Here is a 27,297-nt window from a genome sequence, read left to right on the forward strand (position 1 = left end):
TCAGTCTTACAGAGAAGAGGACATAAAAATAGTATTATTTTATTTCAATTATACCAAAGACTGCAAAGAGAAGTAAAGGAAAAGAATGTCCTCACACGGGAAGCTTTAGGTCCAAATAATGCTGGAAAGACAAATAATATTATATATCCTTTCTAAGCTACCTGTAGGGCTTCCCTGGTAGCTCAGCTGGTAAAGAATGCGCCTGCAGAGCTGAAGACCCCTGTTCAATTCCTGGGTCAGGAAGATCACCTGGAGAAGGGAGAGGCTACGTACCCACTGCAGTATTCTTGGGCTTCCCTGGTGGTTCAGTTGGTAAAGAAACTGCCTGCAATGCAGGAGACCTGGGTTGGGAAGATCCCAGGAGGAGGGTTAGGCAACCCACTCCAGTATTGTTGTCTAAAGAATCCCATGGACAGAGGAGGCTGGAGGGCTGCAGCCCATTGGGTCCCAAAGAGTGCAACATTACTAATCACACAGCACAGAAAGTCAATGAATTCTCTTAACTTAGTTTCAAGTTACCAAAATCTGGGGAGACTATTTTAGATAAACATTACCTAAACATGATGATTTCCGTAGAATTTACCTAAAAGCACTTTTTTCTCCTTACTCTTAGAGATCAGAGACCATTAAAGTTCCAGAGAACCAGGTGGATCACTTACATGGCAAAGGCACAAGAGAAATACCTAATTCCTTCCAGCAAGCTGGCTTAACCAAATACAAAATCCTCACTTGGATACAGTAGCAGAGCAACAGAAGCCATTGTTCTCCAGATCTCTGGGCAGCCCCCATTCATCAAGGACAGCCACCCAAAGGCCCCATGTACTAGTGGACAGCCACCCAGAGATTTCCCTGTTGCTTCTGGGATTCCCCCTGAAATTCTTGGGCACTGTATAGTAGCGGATGGCCACTTCAGGAATACCCTACAGTTTTGGGATTACAGCCAGCAACTTTTGTGCCCCTTGGGTTAGCGGATAGCCACCTCAGGATCACCCAGCAACTTTTGGGCCCCACATGCTAGTGGATGCCCCCAAAAACTTTCCATTCCCCCTCCTATATCTTGGCACTCACAGGAGTTTCTGCCACCTCCTGGCTGCCACCAATTGTTGGGTTGTACCCTGCAGGCTTACAAGACCTATGTTTGCCCAGCTTCGAGACCAAAGAGAGAATCTGCCGTCAAGAACAGAGGCATGGATGGTTTAATGGATGGGAGGCACTTACGTGTCTGAAGCAAGGTCCTGGAGAAACACCCCACCATGTGTGGTGAACTGGTGGTGGGAAGTGTTAATAGATGGTGACAGGCTTCATTCTGAGAGCAATGGAGGGGTGGGGAGTAGAGGGTGGGGAAGTGGGGAACGGGAAGGAGGGAGAGGCGGGTGGGGGAGGAGATTGCTAGTCCTAGGGGGAGTGAGATCAGGGGGGCTCATTAATTATCATGGAAAGTGGTAGAGGGACATGCCCCTCACCACCCCTTTGAGAAAAAGATTAAATCTGGGGCCTCGGACAAGTACATAGAAAAGCCAGTCGTGTATGGGGCATACTGGTGGGGCAGGGGATGTACAGAGAGTAAGAGAACAGACATCCTGAGTGGCCTGACCATACTTATATACCTTAATTTAAAAAATACTTTATTGTTAAAAATCACCGGTGATCATCTGGACCTTCCAATTTTTTTGCCGGTGAAAGTTCAACCTATCCTGAGAATTACTGCAGTGTGGCACAAAGACACGGAGTGTGCAAGGGCTATTGAAAATGGCATTGATAGACTTGTTTGACACGGGGTCCTCGCAGAAGTTCAATTTGTAAGAAATCCAATTATCTATGAAATGGGATAAAACAAAGTATGCCTGTACTTCCTCACAATGTAGCGATTCCCAGTATGCTTTCCAGATTCACTCCTCCTTCCCCTGCTCCAGCCATTCATACAACTCTTTTCTGTTTCTTTGTGGTGAGTGAAAAGTGTAGTCACTCAGTCGTGCCAACTCTTTGCCACCCATGAACCATAGCTCACCAGGCTCCTTTGTCTATGGGATTCTCCAGGCAGAACACTGGAGTGGATTGCCATTTCCTTCTCCAGGGGATCTTCCCCACCCAGGGATCAAACCTGGGTCTCCCACTTTGGAGGCAGATTCTTTACTGTCTGAGCCACAAGGGAAGCTCTAAGAGTGCAAAGCCACCAGTTAAATGATTGAGTCAAAGTTCTAGGCTTTTCAGAAACTCTTATGTAAGAGGTTATCATTTTTCTTGTGATGAATACTTTTGGGAATGAGAGAATGTCCTTGTTATAATACTATTAACAACAGCCTTGGCCAGAATGAACTAGAAAGCAGGATCCCTTTTCCTCTGGAGGCTATTAAAATAATTACAGAGGAAGTGTGCCACCTACTGGCCACGATGGACTAGGACATTGATCAAGTCTAGAACAGGCTTCTTGCTCTTCTAGGCAGAAGTCTGTCTTCTTCAATTAGCATTTTCTTCAGAGCTCAAGGAGGATCTTTCCTGGAAAGAACTGACACCAATAACTTGAAAAAGCCTACCTCCTTAGCTTTTGTATTTCAGAGAGGGAAAATCCTCCCAGCTTCAGGCAGGACATGTCTTGGGCTAAGGTAGCTGTGTAGAGAGAACGGTCAGGATGTGTTTCTCGCTTCCAGGCTGCTCTCTGGCCAAGGTTACAGATTTATCACTTGCTTTACATACTTTAACACCCTTGGAGCCTTGACCATGGCATTCTGGATAAGGAAAAGCAAAGGGAATCAGAGGAAATAGCTCCTGTTTGAAGGTGCATTAACTTTTTCCTGAAGAGTACGTTGTTCGTTGCTTGACTTCAGGAGAAAATTCTCAATGTCCCTTTGAATAATAAGTGTGTTGCATCCCTTCCTCTTTGACTCAGTAGTAAGAGAGAACACAGACACAAATAAGGGGATTTCAGAGAATACAATTGTTGCCAACCAATAATCTGGGGTGTACCTACTTGGGCAGAATTGAGAACTGGTAAGGTAATGGGATACTGCAATTGAGGAAGTTAACCAGGAAGAGAGAGAGAGAGAGAGAAAGTATGTGTGTGTCTGTCTGTCTGTCTATACTGATTAAGTAGCAGGGAAGGGCTTCAATATAGATTAGATCTCTCAAATCTCTGCTTCACATTACAGACTTCATCTTTAGATTGCTTCTCTCCAATGAATGGATGAGAGGACTGATGGTTTTTGATTAATAATGTTGGATTTGTGATCTCGGAAGAAGATGATTTAGCTTCGGAACCAGGGACCAGGCTTGATCACTCAGAGCTTTTGTATAGCAGAGTTTTATTAAAGTATAAAAAGGGACAGAGAAATCTTCTGATATAGACATCAGAAGGGGGACGGAGAGTGCCCCATTTGCTAGCCTTAAAGGGAGCTATATACTTTTTAAATTGGTTATTACAATAAATCAAAAGAATGTCGTATGATTTACAGATCTTACTAGACCCACTTCTACAATATACATTTTAAGATAATGGGATTAGAACTAAGAATAGAAAGATCTTACTCAACCCACTACAATAATGTACATGTTAAGATAAGTCAGCAGCTTCTTGTTAAGGAGAAACATGTCCTCGAACAAGAAACATTGTTCTATTGACTAAGACAAAGCAATGTAGGAAAAAAGTTTGTTCTTTTCTCCTCCTTGAGAACTCCAGAACCCTACATCCTCTTGGAGAGTGCCAGACCCTTCTCTAGACCTTGGGGATCCTAGACTTCTTATCAATCTGCCTAGAAACTGACACTCTCAGAGATCTCTAATTTGTAGGTTAAATACATGTTAGTTTCTCAGTTGAGTATGACTCGTTTGCAACTCCGTGGACTGTACCCTTTTCATACTGTTCATGGGGTTCTCAAGGCAAGAATACTGAAGTGGTTTGCCATTCCCCTCTTCAGTGGACCACATTTGTCACTTACGACCAACCTAGAGAGCATATTAAAAAGCAGAGGCATTACTTTGCCAACAAAGTTCTATCTAGTCAAGGTATGATTTTTCCAGTGGTCACGTATGGATGTGAGAGTTGGAATATGAAGAAAGCTGAGCGCCGAAGAATGATGCTTTGAACTGTGGTGTTAAAGAAGACTCTTGAGAGTCCCTTGGACTGCAAGGAGATCCAATCAGTTCATCCTAAAAGAAATCAGTCCTGAATATTCATTGGAAAGACTGATGTTGAAGCTGAAACTCCAATACTTTGACCACCTGATGCAAAGACCTGACTCCTTGGAAAAGACCCTAAAGCTGGGCAAGATTGAAAGCATGAGGAGAAGGGGACAACCGAGGATGAGATGGCTGGATGGATTCACTGACTCAATGGACAGGAGTTTGAGTAAACTCCAGAAGTTGATGATGGAGAGGGAGGTCTGGTGTGCTGCGGTCCATGGGGTCGCAAAGTCAGACACAACTGAGCTACTGACTGAACTGTACTCTACCCACCAGGTTCCTCAGTCCATGGAATTCTCCAGGCAAGAATACTGGACTGGGTTGTCATTTCCTTCTTCTGTATGTTAAGTAAGTTTTGGGTTTTTTTCTTTCTTCCGTCAACACTTTGGGGACATTTTTGGGGGCAAGACTACGTGGATAATTTTTGGACATATCTGGCTGTCTTTGTGGGGGCTTCCCAGGCAGCACTGGTGCTAAAGAACCCACCTGCCACTGCAGGAGATGTAAGAGACCTGGGTTTGATCCCTGGGTTGGGAAGATTCCCCTGGAGGAGGAAATGGCAACCCACTCCAGTGTTATTGCAGGGAGAATCCCATGGACAGGAGAGCCTGTCCATTGTGTCCCAAAGAGTCAGACGTGACAGAAGCGACTTAGCACGCACTCATGCCTGTCTTTGTGACTGTTTAACATCCTTCAAATATTATGATTTTTCCACCGTTTGACAGAACTCTTTTTATATTTAACTTACACTTTGCCATTTTGTCAGCAGAAAAGTCACTTACCCTTCTTCACTTTCATGATGTTCAGATATACAGGTTTTATTTTTGCCCACAAACAACTATCGTTTTTCTGGGAAAGTTGAAATGAGAAGCAAAATATCTCAGGTCTTGAAAATTAAAGAAATGAGGTGAAACCCCTCTTCCATTCTTTTATTTCCCTTTGTATTAACCCTACGATGAAATGGAACATAATCCAGGAGGATAGAGACAAACTTCAACCAGCAAATGACTATGTAAAATATAAGTTCCTAAATCTTTTATTGTTATTTAAATTTAAAATGAAACACCATACATAAGTAAAGAAACAAGGCTATTTCTCTCTGACACAGCCTGGCCTCATGGCTCTGCATTCTGAGCTCGGGAAAGAGATGGATAGACAAGTCAGCCCAAAAGAAGGATGTACTGCATGAACAACTAAAGGTCACTGATTTCCGTGATATAAGCTTCTAATAATACATAACAGCACCACTGAATTTCCTATAGCCAACTCAGAAATTCTGAGCAAAACAAACTTGCTCAACAGATTAAGTAAAAGATTTGAACATTAAAAGCAGTAGTGGCAAAATAAAAGTTACTACTAAAGTTGTAACAGTTGCAAATGGATAATGCCTCTGCCTACATACAAAAACAGACTTTAGCTCTCAGCATCTTAGGGTTGCTGACCCTTAATACCTGGGGACACAGGTTAGAAGAGGAGGTCATCACTGAGAACTCAGGTCCTTCACAGAAAGACTCTAGGGAAAGGGTGGGGATCCTAGAAGATCAATGATTTTGCAAACAAAGAGACACCCCCCCTCCCCAAGTAGAATTCTGAAGTCCTCAGGATGTACTAAGCCTGCCCTCACAAGTGAATACCAGAGAGTTTGGGCTGAGGACACTGTCATTCCAGAGGAAAAGTGCTATTAGAGGTGAAAACTACCTTGTGAGTGAGGCAATGTTGGAAATACAATTAATTATCTTGGTTTAGAATCTTCAAACTTAAGTGCACCAGAAAGATCCTGGATTCCTGGTGGGGGTATTGGCACAGCCTGTAGAGGACTATAGATCTACTGTAAAAAAACGGTGGAAAGAAACGGTAATGTCTAATATATCATTCCTGACTGTGGACTTCAAGAAAAAAGTCACAACCTAAAAGTTGAGAGCTATGTTTTATTTGGTGGGAATTCAGGAGATAGTATTTCAAGTCACCCTGAGAGAAGTGCTCCAAGGAGGTTGGGGGAGGAGCCAGGTTATATAGAAGTTTGCAAGTACGGGCAGGTAGTCTGAACCTCAAAGGATTTTTGTGAAGTAGAGAAAACCAGATATCTCAAGTTAAGGAATTTAGCACTTTGCTATGTATGGGAAGATGCAAGAGTATGGGCTCACTGAAATCATTCTTTCCAAGCATCTCAGCTATCCTGGGGCCATGTGCCTTGCATTTTTTCACATCCTGAATTCCCTTGGGCTCACCTTAGGGAGTGGCTGCAATCTGATAGCTGTCAGACCAGGGCTATATTCTTCCTTCCTGAGCAGCCTGGAGGGCTGGAAACTCTGATGACTGTGTTATCCTGGTTTACTGATATGGTACCAAATACTCCATTCCTCATGACCTGCGGTCCCAGTGAAATGTAACCTCAGGAACTTGAATGAATGTTCTCAAAAGAGCAGAAACAACTGATGAGCTCATGCACTAATAATTACAAGCCTCTGCTCTGATTAAAACAGAAAACAAAACATGGAAACCTATAGGGCCTGAGGGACTCTGACCTCCTATGTATAAGGTAAGGAGAGAAAAAATGCAGTTCAGAGTCAAGGAAAAATTTTGTTCCTGACACAAAGAAAAGGAATCTTTATATGTATATTAAAATGTGTACATAAGTATGTACATGTCTATAAGTCTTTATATCCTTGCATTACATCAGCCTTTAATTAGTTTCTCATTAATTTGATGTCCATTTAGAGTGACAAATCCAAAATTTATTGGGAAAACAAAGCACTTATTGTTAAAACTGTAAGTATAGATTGATTACATTTTCTGGGTCAAATAGAAAATGTCTAAATGAAAACACAAAATGGATGTGAGAGAGAAAATTTCTGACAATGAGTACTGTCTTCCCTATTTAAAGCTTTGCTTTAGACTTATTATTCCCTTTGAATAATAACTGCACTTGCATCCTTTCCACCTTGACTCAGTAGTAACACAGAACACAGCCACACATAAAGGGATTTCAGAGAACACAACTGTTGCCAACCAATAGCCTGGGGTGTGTCTATTTGGGTAGAATTCAGATCTATTAAAGTAGCCAGTTGTAATTCAGGAATTAACCAGGATGTGTATGTGCGTGTGTGTGTGTATGTTTGCTCAGAGAGTGGGGAAGGGCTTCAATTTAACCTAGATCTATCAAATCTCTGCCTTAGGTTACAGTCTTCATCTTTAGATTGCTTCTCTCCAACTGACAGATGAGAGGGCTGTCTAATTCGTATGTTAAATAAGTTTTGTTCCTTTTCTTCTTTCTTCATCACTGTGGGGCCTATTCTGGGGACTAGACAACATGGACAATTTTTTGAGTCATCTGGCTGTCTTTGTGGGGGCTTCTAGCGTGGCATTAGTGGTAAAGAACCTGCCTGCCAATGGAAGGAGACATAAGAGACCAGGGCTCCATCCTGGGTTGGGAAGATCCTTTGGAGGAGGAAATGGCAACCCACTCCAGCATTCTTGCCTGGAGAGTCATGCGGGTAAAGGAGCGTGTCCTTAGGATCGCTGAGAGTTGGACACGCCTGAAGCGACTTAACATGCATACATGGCTGTCTTTGTGACTGTTTAAGGTATATCAAATATTATAATTCCTTCCATTGTTTGAGTGCACTTTTTTAGAATAACTTCCACTTTGCCAGTTTGTCAGGAGAAAAGACACTTCTCTTTTTTCATTTTTATGATGTTCAAAATTACATTTGTTTTATTTTTGTCCACAAACAACTGTGAAGATTTGCTTTCCAGGAAAGCTGAAATGAAAAACAAAAAACCCGAAGTCTTGGAAATGAAAGAAAATAAGGTGAAGCCCCTCTGCCATTCTTTTACTTCCTTTTGTATTTACCCTAAAATGAAACGGAAAGTAAAGCAAGGGGAGAGAGACAAACTTCAGTCGGTATTTCACTATGAAAAAATAAGTTCCTAAGTTTTCTTTGTTGTTGTTATTTATATTTAAAAGAAAACATCATGGGTAAGTAAAGAGACGAGGCTCTTTCTCCCTGACAGAGCTTGGGCCTCACTGCTCTGCATTCTGAGCGGGAGACAGAAATGGAGCGACAGGTCAGCCCAACAGAAGGATGTAGACTGAATGAACAACTGAGGGTCACCGACTTCTGTGACATAGCTTTTACTAATACATAACACCATCACGGAATTCCCTATGGCCAACTCAGAAATTCTGAGCAAAATAAATGTTCAACACTTTAAGTAAAAGAGTTGAGCGACAAAAGCTGTAGTGGAAAAATAAAAATTGTCTACCAAAGGTGTAACAATTGCAGTTGGATAATGCCTCCACCTACTTAGCTCTCCACACTTTACCTGTCAGCATCTGAGGGCTGCTGACCCTTGAGACCTGGGGCCACAGGTGAGGAGAACAGGAGGTCATCACTTAGAACTCTGGTCCTTCACAGAAACACTCCAGGGAGAGGGTGGGGATTCTGGAAGATGAATGGTTTTGCAAACGAAAGAGACAAGCCCCTCCACAGTAGAATTCTGAAGTTCTCAGGATGGGGTAAGCCTGCCCTCACAAGTGAGCCCCAGAGAGTTTGGGTTGAGGACACTCCCTAATTTCTGAGGAAAAGTGCCACTAGAGGTGATAACTATCTTGTGAGTGAGGTGGTGCTGGAAACATAATTATGTTGGAATTAGAGTCTTCACACCTACATGCACCAGAAAAGAATCAGGATTCCTGGTGGGGATATTGGTACAACCTGTAGATGAATATAGATCTACCACTAAAAAAAAATTGGTGGAAAGAAACAGTGATATATTATTCTCATAATATATTAGATATATATATAATATATATCTCATAATATATTTTCATAATATATATTATTCCTGAGTGTCAGCTTAAAGAAACAGTCGCAACAACCTAAAAGTTGAGTTATGTTTTATTTGATGGGAATTCAGGAGAGTCACCCTGAGAGAACTGCTCCAAGGAGATGAGGGGAGTAGTCAAGTTATATAGAAGTTTGCTAGAAAGGGCACGTAGTCTGAACATCAAAAGTAATTTTATGAATTAAAGAAAACCAGCTATCTCAAGATAAGGAATTTAGCACTTTTCTATGTCTAGGTAGAGGCAGACGCAGACTGGGTTCACTCAGATCATTCCTTTCATGCATCTCAGCTATCTTGGGGCCATGCATCTTGCATTTTTTCATATCCTGAGTTCCCTTGGGCTCACCTTAGGGAGTGGCTAGAATCTGACAGCTCTTAGACCACAGGTATATATCTCCTTCTTGAGTACCCTGGAGGGTGGAAACTCTGATGACTGTGTCATCCTGGTTTACTGATATGACAGGAAACACTCCATTCCTCATGACCTGCGGTCCCAGTGAAATGTAACCTCAGGAACCTGAATGAATGTCCTCAAAAGAACAGAAACACCTGAGTAGCTCATGCATTAATACTTACAAGCCTCTGCTCTGATTAAAACAGAAAATAAAGAAAGAAAGAAAGAAACCTGTAGGGCCTGAGGGATACTGACTTCCTATGTATAAGGTAAAGAGAAAAAATGTAGTTCAGAATCAGGGAAAAATTTTGGTCCTGACACAAAGAAAAGGAATGTTCATATATATCTTAAAATACGTACATAAGTATGTAAATGTCTATAAGTTTTACATGCCTATATAACTTCAGCCTTTAATTAGTTTCTCATGTGATATCCATTTGGATTGACAAATCCAAAGTTTATTGGGAAAATTAAAATTCTATTGTAAAAATTAAAAGTACAGATTGATTACATTTTCTAGGTCAAGTAGATTATCTCTGTATGAAAACACAAAGTGGAAGTGGGAGAGAAATTTTCAGACAGTGAGTACTATCTTCCTTGTTTAAAAGCCTGGCTTAGAAAGCATGGCATCAGAGAACCTACCTCAAGGTTCCACCAGACACCATCTCCGCCAGCTTAGCAGCAGCCTCATCTTCCCCATGGCCTTCGTGCTCTCTCTACTGATGGCCCTGGTGCTAGTCAGCTACGGCCCTGGAGGATCCCTGGGCTGTGACCTGTCTCAGAACCACATGCTGGTTGGCAGGAAGAACTTCAGGCTCCTGGGCCAAATGAGGAGGCTGTCCCCTCGCTTCTGTCTGTCCTTCTGGGCCAAATGAGAAGGCTCTCCCCTCGCTTCTGTCTGCAGGACAGAAAAGACATTGCTTTCCCCTAGGAGATGGTGGAGGGCGGCCAGCTGCAGGAGGCCCAGGCCATCTCTGTGCTCCATGAGATGCTCCAGCAATGCTTCAACCTCTTCCACACAGAGCGCTCCTCTGCTGCCTGGGACACCACCCTCCTGGAGCAGCTCCACACTGGACTCCATCAGCAGCTGGACGACCTGGATGCCTGCCTGGGGCAGGTGATGGGAGAGGAAGACTCTGCCCTGGGAAGGACGGGCCCCACACTGGCCGTGAGAGAGGTACTTCCAGGGCATCCATGTCTACCTGCAAGAGAAGGAATACAGCGACTGCGCCTCGGAAATAGAGTGGAGATGATGAGAGCCCTCTCTTCATCCAACCAGCTTGCAATAAAGGTTAAGAAAGATGGGTGGAGATCTGAACTCACCTTGAGATGACTCTCACCGACTAAGATGCCACATCACCCTCATACACTCACCTGTGTTCATTTCATTAGACTCATTTCTGCTTTAGCCATCAAATTTATTGATGTACTTCAGCCAATATTTTGTCAGTAGTAATAAGGAAGTAGATATAAAATCATTCATCTGCAGGGGCATCAGTCCATAAGTGATGCCTGCCCTGAAGTTATGTATTATTTATTTATGTTTCCTTCTTGCATCTATCATATTTATAATATTCAGAAATTATTAATAAAATTACATTTCATCTGTACATATTAAAATTTCTAAAATATGCTTACCATTTCATGTTATTAAATTTGCACTTTGTTCTATTTATTCAATTCTTATCAAAGAAAATTTGAGTTTCTTTACTCAAAAATTAAAATCCACTCATTTTAAAAATTTTATTAAAGAATGGGTGGTAACACTTGTTTATTCATTCATTCCTTTCAGATTATACATATAAATTGAGTACCCTAGTGACCGACTGTGTAATTGCCACCAAGAGATACAAGTGAATAAAGCAAATGCAGTCCCTATTGCATTGAAACTCTCAGTCTTACAAAGAGGACATTATAACAGTATTACTGTTTATTTCATTTCAATTATATTAAAGACTGCAAAGAGAAGTGAAGGAAAAGAATGTTCTCACACTGAAAGTTTTAGGTACAAATGATGCTGGAAAGGAAAAATAATATGATATATTCTTTCTAAATTGCCTGGAAGACATATAATATTCAGAGTCATTGGCAGTTGGAAATTTTTTTTAAGTGGTGAAGAGGAGGTATTAGTTTTAAATTGTTTACTGTGTGTCTGGTAATGAGGGCATGGGGATGGATGTGGTCACTTATAAATAGAATGGACAATGAGAAGAGGACCTAAACCTAGTCCTTCATACCCTCAGTACTAAGGGCCAGGCAGAGGAGAGTCTGCAACAGGCACTGAGGCAGGGGACAGTGCAGTGAGAAGGACATAAGGATGATCAGGGGAGAGACTACTGAAGGGAAGGAATGTGTTTCAAAGACGCAGTGGTGTCTGCAGGGTGGGTGAGGGCTGAACTGTCCCAGCGAACCTGAAACATACGCCACTGGTGACCTTAGCAGGATCTGGTTTAGTAGAATTAACAGGGCAGAAACCAGACGGGAGTAGGTTGAAAAGGAAACACAAGAATGAGAATTAGGGACACTGTATAGAAAATTAAATTTTGTTTGTGAAGTGGAGCAGTGAAACAAGATGGCACATTGAGGAGATTATGGGTTAATACACCTGTGTACATTTCTCCCATGTTTTCTAAGGATAATTTTCAAACGATGGATGAATTGCCAGAAAACATTTTAAATGTATGACTTATTTCATTTAACTAATTGCTTATTTAGATACTTGAATTGACACATTGTTTTTTGGCTAAAAATTAATTTAGCATTGTTTTAATTAATCACTTTGTGTGAATTTCAACAGTAACCTATTTGCTTGCTAATTTAAGTTCTTTGCTCAATCAAGTTTTACAACCAAACTTCATTTTCTCTGCTACTTCCTTTACTTTAGTAAATTGGTAAATTACATTATTTATCATTTTATAATCTCTAATCATTGACATATACATTTTCTCTATGTTATAGCCACATTCTTTTGATGGATATGTGTTTTTCATTTCTCCTGTGTACACAGAGCTAGGCAGTCTCTTGTATATTTTGCCAAGCGCTGTTTAGGACATAGAATCAAGCCTCTCCCTAGTCACATTCATTCCTCTTTTGAATTGGTATGTATTTGGTGTCCTTTCTTGTTCATCTGTTTTTACATTAAATTCAGTATTTCATTAGCATTTTTTTTCCTTTTTTGATCTATGATATGAGAATCTAAATTGCTTTCTGTTCAAGTGCCAGGCAAGTTTCCTAAAATATTTTATTGAAATATCATTTCTTTCTTCATTAAAAAGAGGTATGTCTTTTGCATAAATCTTTAGTTAACTAATTAGCATCTAATTAATTCTGATAATATGGCAATTTTTGAGATTTTTTTTTTGCTTTATTAATATGGTTACTGAACTTTACTCATTGCTACACTATTTTACTACAGCTACTTTAAAACTCATTTAATGTTTATGACTGAGGAAGTCAAAGTCAAATATTCCTTTCTGTTTTTAAATATTATGGCTTGCATTATTTCCTGATTAGTTTTAGAATTGTTCTAAGGTTAAGGACATTGGCTTAATGAGAATCACAAACATCTGTGGATACCCAAACGGCTAATTGAGTGCTGAAAGCTGAGTGCCGGAAGAAAGCTGAGCGCCAAAGAATCGATGCTTTTGAACTGTGATGTTGGAGAAGGTTCTTGAGAGTCCCTTGGACTGCAAGGAGATCCAACCAGTCCATACTAAAGGAAATCAGTCCTGAATATTCATTGGAAGGACTGATGCTGGAGCTGAAACTCCAATACTTTGGCCACCTGATGTGAAGAACTGACTCATTTGAAAAGACCCTAATGCTGGGAAAGATTGAAGGCAGGAGGAGAAGAGAACAACAGAGGATGAGCTGGTTGGATGGCATCACCGACTCAATGGACATGAGTTTGAGTAAGCTCTGGGAGTTGGTGATGGACAGGGAAACCTGGCGTCCATGGGGTCACAAAGAGTCAGGACATGACTGAGTGACTGAACTGAACTGAAATGGCTAGTTATAACAAAGAAGACATTCAATAAAAGTGAAAGAAAGAAACGGAATCAAAGAATCTTTCTCCCAAAACCTAAGGCTAAGAACTTTTATTAAGTAATATACAAGAAAGTTATAATATTAGCCAGAAAAAAAAGAACAGAGAGCAAGAGAGTTTAGTGATCTCATAAATTCAAATTTAAGAAATGATGGCAGAAATTCATAGTCTTAGACTTAAAAGAGTCATACATACCTCACAAATGACCCACCCATTTGGCTGGTTGGTATGCACGTATATATATATATACTTCTCTTTTTTAAATTTTAATTTTAAATTCTATTTAATGTGAAAAACTTCTCCCAGTTAGTTTAGTACTGTCACCTGGCCCTAAAAATCTCTGTAGTCCTATCCTGTTTAATAGTCAGATGTTATTAACTCATAGGTTCCAAATTATTGGAGAAGCCAGAAGCTGGGTTGTTAAAGCAGAACTAGGGGTGACTGAGCTGCTGCCCGTGCTGAGCTGCCAGCCCGCTGTGCACAGGTCCTGCCCGGGCTCAGGACTTCAGCAGCTCAAGACACATGTGGTCAAACGCGGAAAGGATGAAGGAAGACAGGGTCGCAGCCAGGGTGACCATGAGCTTCTGTGGGGGATCACGGGGCACTGTCAGGGAGAGGCAGTTGGCTGCAGGTGTGAGATTAGGAACGTGGACACAACTCAACCCTCCCCATATGCCATGCCCCCTTCTGCAGAGATCAAGATGCTCCTGAAATCCTGCAATACACAGAAATGCAGTAAATACAGGCAGGTGCAACACCAACACAGCCCACAAGTCTACACAAAAACAGCCCCCAATTTCGCCTGAGTTGTGAGGTGTCACACATCATATTAAAGACAAGAGGCACATCTTAAAGTTTCTCCAACAAAAAAACAAGTGCTTTGCATCTGTAATTTCTGGAAAACAGGCCTGGCTGATGTCTGGGATCCAGTGGATGCTGGGCAGTTTCAGGAAAGCCCACACACTGCTGTCTTTCCTGAGATGTCTCCACAGCATCTTCAATACAGAGGGCCCAGGATGTTTGGGATGAGACCCTCTTGGAGAAATTCCACATTGGACATCATTAGTAGCTGGAACAGCTGGAGATGTGTTTGAGACAAGAGAGCAATTTAGAAGAGAATTTGCTAGAAGTGAGGATTTAAAACTGGTTGTGAAGATCTACTTTCAAGGAATGAACCTTTCCCTAAAGGAGGAAGGATACAGGCCTCCATTTTTAAGAAATTAATGCAGTGGAAATCAACAGATACTTCATCTTCATTAACAAACTTGTAAAATTAAGGGGAAAAAAAGCAAGGAACTAAGCTTTCACAAAACAGTGGCAAAATGATTCTTACAAAGTTCAGGTTTTCATGCATTTTAGAAAAATGCATGAAGAAGAGATTTGGAGAAGCACTGAGATTGAGTTTATGGAATATAAACAAACTGTATACAGGATCAGTGGTACAACCTAAGGTGACTAGATGGTTTACTGGAGGACTTTCTCTCCAACATTTGCTTGATCTCAAAGTCATATGGTGAGAAGTGGCCTTTATGTACTAATGAGCAAACATTGTCTGTCTCGTGCATGTTGTTTATGTTTGAATCTCAATGTGATTTGGGCTACAGAAATTAAATAAACGTGGAAAATTATATTTGTAAATAAAATAAAAAAATATTATATTTTCTTACATAAAACTACTACAGTTGTTCAACATATCCAAGTATTAGAGAGAAAAAATGTTGATAATATCCAGATGAATATCTAGCTGGCACTAAAACTAAAAATTACTTTCTGATATGAAAAAAATTCAATGATAAATACTTAAATATTAAAGAAATATTTTTAAGTTATTCAATGATTTGAGCAACTTTGAATGACTTTTAAGTATGTCTATACCTTGGTATTATTATAAAGTTATTTATGTAAATTTTATTTCAATATGTAATTGGATACATACCCACTTATATAAGTAAATATATGACATTAAAAGTCACTCTGAAAACTTAGTTAATAAAGTTAAAATAAAATTCATTAGCTTTCACACTTAAATTATAGCTTAAAATTTTATGTAATTCTTAATTCTACACTGAATACAAAGAGTAAGATTTACACTTTCTTTTTCTATGTACAGAGAAAAGATACCTGTAGAGTACATAAATACATACACAGTATATCTGTGTTATCAAAATTTCACAGTGCGGGGCAACTAAGAAAAAATATCTAAAAAGGCTCTGTGGGCAAAAGAAAGAAGGGCAACATGAAAAAAAAACAAAAAAGATTGAGAAGTGCTGCCCTAACACACTGGAGAGTGCAAATTGAAAAGCAAAAACAAGAGTAGAAAGAGGGAACTTTCAGAAAATGGAAACCATGGGCTCCTATTTCAGACACAGGCCTGAAGGAAGGTCTTCAGAGAACCTAGAGAGCAGGTTCACAGAGTCACCCACCTCCCCAGCATCTGCAAGGTCCCCGATGGCCCCAGCCTGGTCCCTACTCCTGGCCCTGCTGCTGCTCAGCTGCAACGCCATCTGCTCTCTGGGCTGCCACCTGCCTCCCACCCACAGCCTGGCCAACAGGAGGGTCCTGACGCTCCTGCGACAACTGAGGAGGGTCTCCCCTTCCTCCTGCCTGCAGGACAGGAATGACTTCGCATTCCCCCAGGAGGCGCTGGGTGGCAGCCAGTTGCAGAGGGCTCAAGCCATCTCTGTGCTCCACGAGGTGACCCAGCACACCTTCCAGCTCTTCAGCACTGAGGGCTCGGCCGCTGCGTGGGACCAGAGCCTCCTGGACAAGCTCCGCACTGCACTGGATCAGCAGCTCACTGACCTGCAAGCCTGTCTGAGGCAGGAGCAGGGGCTGCAAGGGGCTCCCCTGCTCAAGGGGGACTCCAGCCTGGCTCTGAGGAAATACTTCCACAGAGTCACTCTCTATGTGCAAGAGAAGGGACACAGCCCTTGTGCCTGGGAGGTTGTCAGAGCAGAAGTCATGAGAGCCTTCTCTTCCTCACCAAACTTGCAGGAGAGATTCCGGAGGAAGAACTGACACACACCTGGTTAAATACGGAAATGATCCTCACAGACCAACAAGACCACATGCCTCCTGCGCGGCCACGTCAAGGGCTCTTATTTCTATTGTCACTGAGCCCTGAAATGAATCAATTTGTCAAATGTTTTCTGAAACATTAAGTAACATCATATTCTACTCTATAGACACTGGTTCCTCACAGATGCAGAAGCTGATCTATCTACATATTTAACTACCTGTACATTTATTTATTTATTTTAATATTTATTTAACTATTTATAAATATTTAAATTATTTTGTTGATATAATATTATGTAAGCATACTTATGGGAAAATGGATATTTTGTATTTAGTCAGCTTATGATTTTTCTTCCTTTATTAAATTCTTACTGTAAAAAACATCCTTTGTTTTTTTGTTAAAACAGAAACACCAATCCTGAATGACAACTTGATTAAAAAATGCATTTTACAATTCCTTGAGCCCTCTTTAGGATTTGGACTTTAGACGTAAAAATATTCTAGATCTAGCTATGTTGTTTGTTGCTCTGAGGACCTTGGAGGGAACATAACTACTCCAATACTTTTTATAACTCTGATTTTTTTCAAAAAAAGTAACCTAAAACTAACGATCTAACAAAAAAAATTTCTATCTTCAGAATTTGATGAATTCTTGGGAAGGGTTTTCTGCCTCTTGTTGGTTCTGGTATTCTGTCCCTGGAAAAAGTTGTAAAGATGCTTGAAGACGTGGTATTCAGTTGGCGAGAGGTCAGGTGAATATCTTATCCTCACACTCAAATATCACAATCATTCATTTCCTCCCAGTGTAGAAATCCCTATTTCTCTCCTCATTCACTCTGCATGAAGGTGTCCTCTCCATTCAGACAGCTGTGTCCTTCTCCATTACGGTTTCTGGTTGTCAATTTCCTATTAAGACTGCAAACCACCAACTAAAAGCAGAACCTGAGAGAAAGTTCTAGATCTGTCAGAGACTCTCCTATGACTTCACCTGCTCTGCCTGCCAAGCACTGCAGGTCCAGACTGTCCAGGCTCCCAGAGAAACACAGTACATAGAGGGAACCCCGCCCCCCAGTGAACAATGGTGGAGACTCCAGGGCTCCTCTGGGCGTCTACCTGGGCTCTCCCCCTTGCTGATTGCACTAGGAGGAACTCACCTCATTCAGGAATCTCAGTTGCTCAAAAAGCCCAAAGCGCCGGAAACTTGGAGTTGAAAGTCAGCAGCAGCTTGAGAACTTGGAAGGAGAACAAAGATGTTTAATTGTTCACTGGAGCAGCAGCGGGTCCTCAGGACACGGAACAACACAGATGAAACACACTGAGGCAAGTGCTTCTCCACAACACTCCTTTCCAGAGAATGAGAAGACTGACGTGGACCCTGAGGGCACGGAGACAGAGCACGATGCCTGGCCTCTAGCTGAGTCCCCAGCACGGGTGACGTTCACACCACAGCAGCCTGCAGAGTCCTGGAAGGCGCGAGGGTCACTCCCTCATGCAGATTGCTTCTTCCTTAGGACCCAGCAAGTTATCACAGAGCAGGGCAAGAGGTGCCTGGGGACAATGCAATCCAAGGAAGTTCTTAAATTCCATCATGGTGTCTTTGCATCTTTGAGAGACAAAATGAAACAAGATTGAATAGAAGGGACACAGGCAGGACTTTTAATACATTTAGCAACAGTGGGACAGAGTTTTCCTCTCAGGACATATGTCAGTAACGTGCACACTGGAAGAATACAATTTCTCAAAGTAACAAAGATCTTTGTGGAAATTCATGTATTTAATGTAGGCAATCTTCAGGACATTGATGGATCAATCAGCTTTCTCTTCTTTCCAGTTGGGACATATAGCACTCAGTAGCTATATATAAAGTCAGAGGGACTTTTAAAATAATTTTATTTATTTATTCATTATTCACTGTGCTGGCTCTTCATCGCCGCACGGCCTTTTCTCTAGTTGTGGCTAAGGTGGGTCCTCTCCAGTTGGGGTGCACAGGCTCCTCACTCTGGTAGCTTCTCTCGTTGGGGAGCACAGGCTCTCGTGCACTTGGCTTTGGCAGTGGTGGTCCCGGGGTCTAGAGCACAGGCTCAGTAGTTGCGGCGCCCAGGCTCAGCTGTTCTGCAGCCCGTGGCTTCCTCTAGGACCATGTGGTCCCATTGGCAGGTGGACCACCTACCACTGAGCCCCCATGGAAGCCCCTCAGGGAACATGTAAAGTACATTGAGAGGTTTGGAAACCTTCTTGAGGACTAGGGTGCTAAACAAGTAAAAAACATGCTGATATTACTGCTAAAAATATCATTTCATTGACAAATTATTTTCTAAATAAACTTTTCATGTCAATTCTATAGTATTACTTAATAATGTTTGATAGGTTGAGCTAAAAATTAAGGAAAAAAGATAACTCTACAAGACTTTGAGGCTTATTTCACAATTCAAGCCAGTCTCTCCCTGCTAAGAAGAACATTTTTCACTGCTTCCGTCTAGGAAGCACATGTGTTCCTGCATCTTGGTCTCACACAGCCCTCCTCAACACACACATCTTGACCAGAATTTGGAAAATAGAGTAGAGGTTCCTCACTGGACTCCATCAGGAGACAACAGGATGAGCCATCTGGACTGGAGGTGAGAAATTCAGGTGAGAACAGTGGGTTACCTGAGGAGGTCTCCTGGAAGGGGTCCTTGTCAACCAAAAAAAAAAAAAACAAACAAACCCCAGAAACCCCAAAACATGACTCCCAAGAGTTCATTTTATTGGGAGGACTTGCTGAGGAGTACAAGCTGGAGGACAGCCTCTCCTCAGCTCTGAGAAACTGCCCCACGGACGTAGAGGAGGTCAGTATGCATGTGACTATGGTGAAGGGATGACGTGCAGATCAACTCACATCTTGGGAGAAAGCGGCTGAGAATCAGGAGGAACAGATGTCTCTCTGAAAGATTTTAGAGCATTTCTATCCATGAGAAGTTGTAACAATTGGGTTCATAAATTTCCTCTGGAAATTATCTAACTCTCTGCTGACCTGCTGTGTCAGTTTTCCCAGAGCACAGAGTGCCTCGTTCCTGATCTCCATCCCCAACTCCTATCAGGGCATGTTGGAGGTCAGGGACTGCAGTGGGTAGTGACTTCATTCTGTAGAACCTGATCCTGAAAGATGTTTTCGTTGTCATTCTGAAGGAGGAACATCAGATCTCATGTGGCGAGAAACTGTTGGATGCTTTTTCTTTGTTCTTAAGCTCACAAGAAAGTAGAGCTCACCTCTCATAGGGTTAATATAACTATTTTACTATATTTCATTAAAGAAACCACTCATAAAAAATTAGACTTCCTTCTGCGAGGTTTGTGTGATCAGACTTCCACAAACGGGGGTTGAAATCAGGTCACAGCAGTGAAAGTACTGGATCCTAACCACTAGACAATAGCAAACTCCTGCTTTTCTTTAAGCTGGCAGAACAATCTATTCCCTTCCAACTACTTAATAGTGATTTTTATCTATCTATGATTAGATCTTGGTTCTGCTGACTTCAGACCACACCCTGTGGCCCTACAAAACAATAGATAGTGACCCTTTGGCATTTGAAATGGGTTAAGGGGTCTTTGGGGCTTCGCTGCTGGCTCAGATGGTAAAGTGTCTGCCAGCAATGCAGAAGACCCAGGTTTGATCCTTGGGTCGGGACGATCCCCTGGAAAAGGAAATGGGAATCCACTCCAGCACTCTTGCCTGGAAAATCCCATGGACAGAGGAGCCTGATAGGCTACAGTCCATAGTGTTGCAAAGAGTTGGACATGACTGAGCGACTTCATTCAAGAGGTCTTTGTCATGTCATTCTCCTCCTATCACTTATTTCATTGGCTCCTTAATGTCATGTTCATTTGCACTCTTCCTTTTTTTTTTTTCCAGTGGGATCGTTCAGACATATCAAAGCCCCCAAGGTTTGTTCTTTATCTTTGCTATGATTGGAATAGTTCATTTGTCTAGATTTATATTTTTCTCCAGGAGTATAAGTAACTGTGACCCTAAGAGTTAACGAGAGGATTCAGTTAAAATTCTAAAGAACTTGAAAAGCGGCTAGTCCATTAGTAGCAGGAAATAAAATTCAGGTATCATTTTTAATATCATCATTACTATTACCTAGATTAAGATCAGGATGTTTTGGAATCATTTAATTCCATTTCTATCCAGTTTTTTTCAAAGCAGCTTTTCATTGCATGAGTGGATGTATTGCCTAGACAGATGCTCAGCAAGGCTGGTCTCCAAGACACTGCCAGAGAGGGTTAGTATTCCAGCAATTGGCATTCTAGTTGTCCATCTCTTGTTAGGTGGTGGGTTTGACTTCTTCCTTCTCTCTTGAAACTAATCCTACATGGATTAATTGAAAGAAAAATGAAGTAGCTGATCTTGCAAAGTAAAGGACAGTCACTTGACCCGGAACTTAACCTTCGTTGAGCTTCTGTCAGAAGCAGCAATGTCCCAGCCTTTCTGCTGTTCACACTGGCCTCATGCTTTCCCTCTGCCACAGCCTCATCCCCAGCTGTGCTGAACTGAAGTTTGCTAACTCAGAATACATCATTGTGTCGGGGAAAACCACTTCCCTTCGTTCATGTTTAGACATTCAGACTTAGGTTAGTTTTCTTTTGGCCACAAAACAACTGTTTTACTTTCCAGGAAATTTATTTTGCAGGAAAGTGGCAAAGGGAAACAACAACAAAAAAACTAAACTCTTAAAAATGATAGAGAGACAGCCCCTCTGCCTTCTTTACTTCGCTTTATTGTTCTTACCTCAGCTTGAATTAGAATCGGGGCAGGGGCAGCAAGACGAATCCTGACCAACAAGTCCCTAAATGACTGCAGAAACTCTAAGTGAAAAATTAAACTCAAGTAAAGGAAAGAATGCTATTTCCCCCTGATCGAGTGGGCTGGCTCTCAGGATCCTGAATTCTCAGAGGGAAGAATACACAGAGGAACAGCAATGCCCAGTGGAATCAAACGCCCGAATGAATGACTGAAACTCACTAGATAGTGTGACATAAACTTCCAGTGAGAGACAACACCATCACTAAATCTCCTTCATCCAGCTCAGAAACTCTGAGGAGAAAAGTGTTGAACAGCATAAGTAAAAGTGTTTAATAATAAAAACGTTCTAATTTTATTGACAAATATCCATTTGATGGGTACATTTGAACCTATTGGAAAATAGATAAAATTAATAGTTTAGATTGATGACATTTTAATTGATCATATTGTGAATACATAAATGAAAATCAAAAAAGGAAGTACAAGTGTATAGAAACAATTAGAAAATGAAAACTACCGAGTTCCCTATTTAATGGCCTTGCTTAGAAAGCATGGCATCAGAGAACCTACCTCAAGGTTCCACCAGACACCATCGCAGTCAGGCCAGCAGCAGCAGCCTCATCTTCCCCATGGCCTTCGTGCTCTGTCTACTGATGGCCCTGGTGCTGGTCAGCTACGGCCCGGGAGGATCCCTGGGCTGTGACCTGTCTCAGAACCACGTGCTGGTTGGCAGGAAGACCCTCAGGCTCCTGGGCCAAATGAGGAGACTCTCCCCTCGCTTCTGTCTGCAGGACAGAATGGACTTCGCTTTCCCCCAGGAGATGGTGGAGGGCGGCCAGCTGCAGGAGGCCCAGGCCATCTCTGTGCTCCACGAGATGCTCCAGCAGAGCTTCAACCTCTTCCACACAGAGCGCTCCTCTGCTGCCTGGGACACCACCCTCCTGGAGCAGCTCCGCACGGGACTCCATCAGCAGCTGGACGACCTGGATGCCTGCCTGGGGCAGGTGATGGGAGAGGAAGACTCTGCCCTGGGAAGGATGGGCCCCACACTGGCCGTGAAGAGGTACTTCCAGGGCATCCATGTCTACCTGCAAGAGAAGGAATACAGCGCCTGCGCCTGGGAAATCGTCAGACTGGAAATCATGAGATCCTTCTCTTCATCAGCCAGCTTGCAAGAAAAGTTAAGAGTGATGGATGGAGACCAGAACTCACCTTGACATGACTCGCACTGACTAAGATGCCACATCCGCCTTGCACACTCACCTGTGTTCATTTCAGAAGACTCTGATTTCTGCTTTAGCCACAGTGTTTCTTGAATTCAATCAATAGTACTTTCTAGTAGCAATAAGCAAGGAGATATAAAAAGTATTCAGCTGCATAGGAATCAGTCCATAAGTGATGACTGCCCTGATGTTATTTGTCTTTATTTATGTATTTATTTTATTTATTCTTTTATCTGATCATATTTACATTTTCATATAAAAATGGTTGTCTACATTGTAATGAAATTTAGAAAATATGTTCATTTCCTTAATATTGTAATTTGTTTTATTTATTAAATTCTTATGAAAGTAAATTTGTTTTTTCATTCTGAAAACCTACATACTTATTTTGTCGATTTTCTCATGATGAAAACCTATATACTTATTTCGTCTATACCTATTGTGGAATAGCATTTGTCCATTTATACTACAGAATAGTTCTACCACTTTTCAGGAAATGATTCTCAAAAGATGGAATTCCTGGAATTCCCTGGCAGTCCGGTGGTTAGGATTCCGTGCTTCCACTGTGAGAAGCTCAGGTACCATGGATACCTGGTCAGGGAACTTAGATTCTGCAAGCTGTGGAGTGCAGCCCTGCCTCCAACCCCCCAAAAAAACAGGTAGAAAGGAGTCTCTGAAACTGTGGTAAATGATTAGTCCTGAAGTCACAAGTATAACTAGTTTATACCCAGTCAGCAAAGAACGGTTGGTGTCAGTATGTGAGGGAGGACTCACCTCCTCCAGGGTTGTGGCCAACCTGAGGTGCCGAGGGGCTGAACCTGACACCTGTTACTCTTCCTCCCACCTTCTCCTCAGCCCTGCTTTACTGACCCGTCCACTCCCTTACACAATATCTTCACTGCCTCCAACACAGGACCTGTGTTCTGTGATGGTTTCTAGCTTCAAAGGTTCTCTCAGTGGAAATCACTGGAAGACAGCACAAGTGAAGGGAGAGTTCTCCAAGTTTCAAAACCTTGGAATTGCAGCTCTGCTATTTCACAGCAGGGTGACCCTGAAAAATATCACAAACACTAAGGAGAAGGACATGGCAACCCACTCCAGTGTTCTTTCTTGAAAATCCCATGGACACAGGAGCCTCGTGGGCTACAGTCCATGGGTCAGGAGAGTCAGACACGACTGAACCAACTTAGCATGCACGCAGGCATGCATGCTGTCTTGATCTTCTTCTCAAGTATGGGGAAAATAACAGTAGTTTTTCAGAGGACTACTGTTTGGATCAGTGAGTCCATGTTACAAGAAGGATAAAAGTGTGCCTGGCAGAAATAATCAGGACAGTGAGAGTCCCAGAGTAGCTGCCCACAGGGACGAGACAGGACAGCTGGCCTGAGGCAGTGACTGAAAGGCAACACTAGAAAGACGCTAGGTCTTCGCTAAAAATATTTCACTTGGGTGCTAGTTTCACAGTATATTCAGTGTGTGAACTCTCCTGTGCTCACTGTTCCATCAAAACTTCAGTCCCTAAGTGCTGGCAGTGTCACCGCCTAGTCAGTCCTTCTCAGAAGTTATGCCCTTAGAGGAGAGACTGCTAGAAGTGTATGCAGGTGTCTTATACGCAAGTGAGAGTCTTTCTCTGAACAAGGGGCCATGAAGTCAATTTGATTGGTCAAAATACATAAACCTTGCACATGCATGTTGCCAACTGTTCACGAGAATAATGGCTACATTAATCTATATTCAAGACCATTTAAGTCCTTCTATGTGCTCACACATTGACCAAAACGGGATCTTATCATCCTTCTTAGGTTTTGCCAATCTGACTGGTGACAGAGAGCATCTAGAAGCAACCATCAATTTTCCTTTTCCTAATTGATGGTGGTTGTCATCAGTCATACTCCAGCCTTCTGGTCCACCTCTTGGAATTGGTTCGGGAGAACTCTGAAAGAAAAACAATCTGCAGGCAAAGGAGAAATGTGCTGGAAGGAACTGGAGCCCCAGCATCACAGAGTAGAGTTGAGAAGAGCTGTGGAGTTGAGACTTTAGTTTTAAGACCAGTACGCTAGAATAGGTGACAGCCTTTCCCCGTCATAGTCACGGGAAATGCAGGTTTCTTCTGTGAATTTCTGATCCATACACAATGCACCCATTGCTCTTCCATTGTCATTTTACTCATGTAAAGAAGTACATTATTCATTTCTGTGCAAACTCCGTGATCTCCAGCTAGAGGACACACAGATCTCAAGGTCCTCAATTGGATCCCAGGCTCCACACTCACACTGCACTCCTGCCATCTGGCTGGTATCCAGTCTGAGTTTCACTTGTGACAAAGCCACTTGTGGTTTTCCTGTGTTCAAGGCTCAGAACTGTTTTCCATTCAAACTCATCAAGTAGGCCATGACCTACTCTAATTATCAGGGCTTTAAAAATATGTCTTGATGGTGAGATCTTCCAAAGATGCATGCTGGAATCATATGCCCAACTGCCTATTTCTCAGTTGGTACCTACTGAGCACACATGATGCTGAAATCAAAAAAGCATTTAGATTGCAGGTTTCTAAGCAACTTATCCACATGATCTGACGTTTTGAAAAAGCTGATGAAATTCTCCAATGAAAGACTGACTACACAAAAACATGAATGTTTCATAGATGACCGTTGGTTCAAAGAAATGAGAGGAAAAAAGGATTTTGTAAATTGAGCTTGGTTATGTAAGGTAGTTACTGGGTCATAAGTTTGTCAAATTGCCAACATCTGCTGGATCATCGAAAAAGCAAGAGAGTTCCAGAGAAACATCTATTTCTGCTTTATTGACTGTGCCAAAGCCTTTGACTGTGTGGATCACAATAAACTGTGGAAAATTCTGAAAGAGATGGGAATACCAGACCACCTGACCTGCCTCCTGAGAAATCTGTATGCAGGTCAGGAAGCAACCGTTAGAACTGGACCTGGAACAACAGACTGGTTCCAAATAGAAAAGGAGTAAGTCAAGGCTATATATTGTCACTGCTTATTTGACTTAGATGCAGAGTACATCCTAAGAAATGCTGGGCTGGATGAAGCACAAGCTGGAATCAAGATTGCTGGGAGGTATATCAATAACCTCGGATATGCAGATGATACCACCCTTGTGGCAGAAAGTGAAGAAGAACTAAAGAGCCTCTGGATGAAAGTGAAAGAGGAGAGTGAAAAAGTTGCCTTAAAACTCAACATTCAGAAAACAAAGATCATGGCATCCGGTCCCATCACCTCATGGCAAATAGATGGAGAAACAGTGGAAACTGTCAGACTTTATTTTTTGGGCTCCAAAATCACTGCAGATGGTGAGTGCAGCCATGAAATTAAAAGCTGCTTACTCCTTGGATGAAAAGTTATGACCAGCCTAGACAGCATATTAAGAAGCAGAGACATTACTTTGCCAACGAAGGTCCATCTAGTCAAGGCTATGGTTTCTCCAGTGGTCATGTATGGATGCGAGAGTTGGACTATAAAGAAAGCTGAGCGCCAAAGAGTTGATGCTTTTGAACTGTGTTGTTGGAGAAGACTCTCAAGATTCCCTTGGACTGCAAGGAGATCCAACCAGTCCATCCTAAAGGAAATCAGTCCTGAATATTCACTGGAAGGACTGATGCTGAAGCTGAAAGTCCAAGACTTTGGCCACCTGATACGAAGAACTGACTCATTTGAAAAGACCCCGATGCTGGGAAAGATTAAAGGCAGGAGGAGAAGGATACGACAGAGCATGAGATGGTTGGATGGCATCACTGACTCAATGGGCATGAGTTTGAGTAAACTCTGGGAGCTGGTGATAGACAGGGAGGCCTGGTGTGCTGCAGTCCATGGGGTCGCAAAGAGTCAGACACCACTGAGCAACTGAACTGAACTGAACTGAAGTTTGTCAAATATGGCATTTGCTCAGTTGAAGAGACATAAGATATATACAAAGTAGCAATTTGAAAACATTACTGATGATTTTGCTTCCATTAATGCCAGGAACTTAAAAGTACTGTTGTGGCATAAGGAAAATATTTCAACTTGATGTGACTTTAAGACCATACATTTTAGAAGATTTTTCAAACAACAGTACAGCAGAAATTAACCTTTTATATTCACATTTATATTAATATTGAATGAAATAATTTTCTCTTTCCCCTGGGGCTCCTTTAATTTTCAATCTTGTCCCCAGGTCTTCCCACTGGAGGGTCCCAATATCCAGTAGATTTCTGTCCGGACTGGAGATGCCTTTCCCATTATCCCTGAATTCGTCCTTTCCCTCAGAAACAGTCCTAAATCTGAAAACATACCACGACACGCTCTGATTTCCAGCCATCAATCGCAGCATAAACGGTCACCGGTGTAAATCGCTCTAGGTCAAATCTTCTCCCAGGAAGGGGAGGGTGGATACAAGGGCAAGTGAAGAAATCAAAGGCTCTGACAGAAGCAGCGGCAAAGCTCCCCTGGGCAGTCGGGCCCGAAAAAGAAGTTTCCTCTCTGCTCGCGTGGCCCCAGGCGCTCCCTGGGTTCCGGCGGCTCCCGCCGAGGGCGACCCCCGAGTTCTCCCGGTGGATCCGCCGCCCGAGTTGGCCGCTCTCTACCTGGAGGCGGGTCCAGCTGGGTTTGCGGCGCCGGGCTGTCAGTTCCTGAGAGATCGGGCGCCCCCTCCCGGCAGTTGGGGCGCAGCGAAAGGAGCTTGGAGGGCGACTTAGCTCAGAGCAGGACCTGAGCTGTTTCCCTGAGGCCCAGGGGAAGTGCTGACTTTCTGGACTCCTGTTTCCCTGCTGATGGCCATGGGGATGCTCTGCTCCATCCCTCAC

At 42.4% G+C, this 27,297-nt stretch overlaps 2 protein-coding genes and 1 pseudogene across 2 annotated transcripts; all 3 read left to right on the forward strand.

Annotated features, from left to right (window-relative positions):
* Nucleotides 1-10,116: 10,116 nt before the first annotated feature.
* LOC122453003 lies at nt 10,117-10,746 on the forward strand (annotated as a pseudogene).
* Nucleotides 10,747-15,911: 5,165 nt separating this feature from the next.
* LOC122452998 (interferon alpha-1-like) lies at nt 15,912-16,481 on the forward strand. The gene has a single exon (XM_043486804.1). It carries the CDS (start codon nt 15,912-15,914, stop codon nt 16,479-16,481), a length of 570 nt encoding a protein of 189 aa, XP_043342739.1.
* Nucleotides 16,482-21,880: 5,399 nt separating this feature from the next.
* On the forward strand, nt 21,881-22,484 carry LOC122452992 (interferon omega-1-like). The gene has a single exon (XM_043486798.1). It carries the CDS (start codon nt 21,897-21,899, stop codon nt 22,482-22,484), a length of 588 nt encoding a protein of 195 aa, XP_043342733.1. The 5' UTR covers nt 21,881-21,896.
* Nucleotides 22,485-27,297: the final 4,813 nt, after the last annotated feature.

The sequence above is a fragment of the Cervus canadensis genome, chromosome 14, assembly GCF_019320065.1.
Source record: "Cervus canadensis isolate Bull #8, Minnesota chromosome 14, ASM1932006v1, whole genome shotgun sequence".
Classification (NCBI taxonomy): Eukaryota; Metazoa; Chordata; class Mammalia; order Artiodactyla; family Cervidae; genus Cervus; species Cervus canadensis.